The sequence below is a fragment of the Henningerozyma blattae genome, chromosome 3 (genome assembly GCF_000315915.1).
Source record: "Henningerozyma blattae CBS 6284 chromosome 3, complete genome".
NCBI classification, from domain to species: domain Eukaryota; kingdom Fungi; phylum Ascomycota; class Saccharomycetes; order Saccharomycetales; family Saccharomycetaceae; genus Henningerozyma; species Henningerozyma blattae.
In genome coordinates, this window is record NC_020187.1 from 4095 (window position 1) to 8607 (window position 4513).

The 4513-nt window shown below is 28.9% G+C and overlaps 1 protein-coding gene across 1 annotated transcript; it reads left to right on the plus strand.

The window, feature by feature from the left end:
- Window positions 1–2646: 2646 nt before the first annotated feature.
- On the plus strand, window positions 2647–4479 carry TBLA0C00120 (uncharacterized protein; the record flags this gene model as incomplete). Its single annotated transcript, XM_004179305.1, has 1 exon — window positions 2647–4479. One exon carries the CDS (start codon window positions 2647–2649, stop codon window positions 4477–4479), a length of 1833 nt encoding a protein of 610 aa, XP_004179353.1.
- Between the last annotated feature and the right edge of the window lie 34 nt (window positions 4480–4513).

Genomic DNA, 4513 nt, shown 5'->3' on the forward strand with positions numbered 1-4513 from the left:
TTCTAATTTCTTTCCTGTCTTAGCTCTGATCAAGATTGTAGCTTATGTATTTTTTCTAAGTTTTTAACTCCATAGGAATACTAGTAATATCATTAGAGAATTTTCCTATCAGAATAGGATATTCTCACTGTTCACATCATATTAGTATTTTCCTAAAATTCCTTTTTGCTAAGAAGTATTTATTAGCCTTTTATTAGGACTTGAAAGCCACGTTTAATCTTGTTTAATACTGTTACTGAAAGATATCAATTATTATTTCGCTATACAAATAATCATTAGCATTGTATGCCTACGAACTAACGGTACCTTTATTTTTTTAAAAATTCTAGCCGCAAGGAAGAATGATCGCGTACCCTTCACCTTTTTGCAACTTAACTTACTCTATTTATCACCCATAAAATAAATTAAAAAATGTTGCAGTTGTGGCTATTAAGGTTTATCGTAATTAGCGCAATAGAAATCAATCTATAGAAACTCCCTTTTTTTCCTTCGTGTTTTCAGAATAATAGGCCTATATCTTCTGGCATCTACTGGGAACTTAATATATTCATCTAGCTCAAATTGAATCTATGCTTATTATCATATATTTACCGCCAGTATGCTATTCTCATGTTTACTTATGTTGAAACCCTCTCGTAAAAAGATATTCTAAAACGGTGGTCCTTATCAGTTTACCCCTGTTCTTGGAGCTCATTATCTTAGCAATATCTATTGAAATTATCAATCCATATTCTAAGTCATATGGCATCTTTATTTTTAGCAGCTACTTACAATAGTATATCAACTTTCTATATTGTCAAAGTAATTTTATAGCTCAAGATAGAGAGTAGAACATAATATTTGCTGGAATATGATTATATCATTTTCTATTAAGTCGAAAGACTTTTTATCACGTGACTTATTATTTAAAATGTGTTTTTCTTATTATATCGAGAAACACTATTTAAGAAATATATTCATTTTAGTTATAGAATTTACTATATATTTCTGGAATAAAAGTAATCGTACCTTAACATCTTAAACACTGTATAATAATGTCTAACTCTCTTGAATATCAGTATGGTAGCGCCGCCTAGTTCTGATCTAGAGGAAACACAGTTGGTGCATGAACAGCTAACTTTGGTTAAAGAAAAGATTCAACTAAACAGAAATAAAATGATTGAGCTTTTATCTAACGAAGATTTAGATACTGATGAAGCTCAAGAGATGATTAATAAACTTGACAAATCTAAGACATTTTTAGAGAATTTAAGAGGAAAATGTAACAAAGATTTGAAATATTTACAAAGTCAACAATAACAATTGGCAAAGAAAGAAAAAGTTAATACTGAATTGAAGGTTGGAGATAACAATGAAAACAAATTAAACAACAAAACTGTCGAGAATAAAGATACAATGGATAAAAGTAATTCCACCGATGATGTTGAAGATGTTGAAGATGTTGTAAATCTAATGTCACTAAGAGATGACAGAGGCGATTATTATGAATTTATCACCAACAATGGTGAAAGTCATAAATTTTATTACGAAAATAAATCAGCAAAACTTGATTTTGGATTGAACGAAATTAAAGACTTTCCTAATTGGATTAATATGGTACAAAAGATTTCTAAAGAAATGGAACTTTGATAACATCACTAAATGTAATTCAGCTGATGATATTCCATTAGTAGAACATAAAATTATTACCCTGGTTATCCAAGAATCTTTAGGAAACGGCTTTAATAGATGGAAAAATAATTATGTTATTACTGCGTTTGAAATTTTAAAAGAATTAAAAGAAATGTGTATTGATGATTACCCGAGAGAAGTTAAAGACAAAATAGTGGAGAAGAATTCATATTGATAAATTCTTCTCAGATACAAATGAGTTGAAAGAAGTCTTAAACAACATAATCTTATTAGAAAAATAGTACTGCAAATAATAGCGGAAATAAAACTCAACTACCAATGAGTTCATCAATAATAAGATTAAATCTACTCTGGATAATCAACTAGATATGATGGTTGATATTAGATTAGCTAGTATAACTATTGATGATAAAGGAAATATGCCACCAACAGGATACATTGAAAATATTGTTGATAACATAAAGAGTATTAAAAGAAAAAATGGCATACGTTCAGGACAGTCAAGGCAATGCAATCAATGCAATTCATTTTTGGCATTTTGCCAAAAACTGTCCGAATATTCTTAGGCAATATGAACAATAATAGGATGAATATTGAAAAATACAAAAATAAACTGCCTATAAAATATCAAACTTATCATAATAAATATACCAAAGAAAATTATGGATCATACAATTTGGGTTCATACTAAGCAAATAATTGCAGAATATACAAATGAAATTACAAATAAAAAAGTAAGAACAATAAAATCTTCTAAAATATCACTTTTAGAGGCTCACTTAAGACTAAATCACCTACCTACTGTAGCAATACAAGAATTTATTACAGACAGAGACTCTGAGTTTACCAATAATAACTTGAAACAATTAGCTGAGAAAAAAGGAATTCAATTAAGATTTACCTCAACTCAAGATCACTCGGCTAATACTAGAGCAGAAAGAGCAATTCGAACAATTATAACGGATACTAGAACACTACTGTTACAAGCTAAATTATCACTTAAATTTTGGCACTATGCAGCTAAGGGTATCTGCGGAAATGAGAAACTGTACATATAATAAGAATACTAAAGATGCACCATTAAATGTAATATCCGAATTACCTGTTAAGATAATATTACGTAATTTTTTACCTTCTGGAGCTCCAGCTACGATATGGAATCATAAATCTAAGAAAACATCTACACCAAGCTTACAAGCAGTGGTTTTGTCAAAAGATCCACAGAGTTTTGGATATTTCTTTTATATACCTAATGAAAATAGAGTAATTACCACTACAAACTTTAAAATCCCTGATTATTCAGTAAATACGCAACAGAAGAGTAATCCAGAAGAAACCATTATTGCACGATTTAAAGCTAATGTTATATCTAAAATAGGTTCTACTAGAAATTTTGAATTTGATGAAGATGAGATTAATGAAGCATTTCCTGATAAAGAGTATGAAAATGATACTGAAGGTATAAATAATATTACGGTAGATGATAAGATAGCATCACAACAGTTGTTAAATGACCTTAATGAAAATGGTGAAGAAGAAATAATGGATACCGAAAGTGATTTTAGTCCTTCTAATATAGATCCTGACCTTATTGACAATGTTAATTTAGATGAAATTTTAGAACAACCTAACGTAATTGAACTTATGAACAATGAGAATACAACAATTAACGGTGAAAATGAAATTAAGAATACAGACACTAATAATGAAAAAATTGATAATGATATCAACAGTAATAATGATAATAAAGACAAATATTCAATGTTAATAAATGAAAATAATTATAATAATTGCAATAATTCAAATGATGAGATGAATAATATATTATCATCTAATGAGGACTATAACTCAATCACTGATGAACAGAACAGTTCCATCATCACAAATACAGAGATCGTAATACAGAGTAATCATGATATAAGAAATGATATTTCCCCATATTCAAGCATTCCAATAACATCAGAACATGAGAATGAAAATATAACTGAAACACATCATAATGACATAATTAATGCTAATAGAGAATCAGATAACGCATCTATTATTGAAGATAGTATTGATAATTTCAATGAGGACAGTGAAAGTAGATCAGAAATTGAACCAGATAGTAGTACAATAACAGTTAATGAAAGAGATAATATGTATAAAAGAACCAGAGAAGAAGTTGATGTACAGGATAAGGAAACAGATAGTACATCAAATAATAATATTATAGAAACTAGCTCATCCAGATTATCATTCTCCAAGAAAAATTTACAATATTTAGTTGGTCACAGAAATAATAGTACAAGAAGAAAACCTAATCATAGAATACCAACTTATCTACAAGAAAGGAAGTCTGATCCTGTAATGCCACCTATAATACATCCTACATCAAAAAAACCTCATTTACGAAAAGTACGTCGTATTTTACCGCGTACCAACTGGCAAAATAAAATAAGATCGATTTACTATAAAGAAGCCATAACAAATAATAAAAATTTAAAACAAAGAGAGAGATTTATCAAGTCATTCAAGAAGGAAGTTGAAAACTTGGTTAAGATGGGGGTTTATGACCCTGATATTCGCTTACCCAAATCAGCTATTCCCAAAAATAAGATAATCTCTACAGTTATAGTATTCACTGTTAAACGAGATGGGACATGTAAGGCAAGGTATTGTGCTCGTGGTGATTTACAGAATCAAGAGTCTTACGGTAATACTGAATCCTCTATTTTAAGTCTTGATAGTCTTAAAATTCTATTATCTGTTTACTGGGATTCAAGAGAGTTAGACATTGTTATACAGTGTTTAAGATGTAAAGACGATTACTTTTATTCAGAAATATATAGCAAATACTATAACTAAAATGAATATATTTCTTAAATAGTGTTTTTCGATA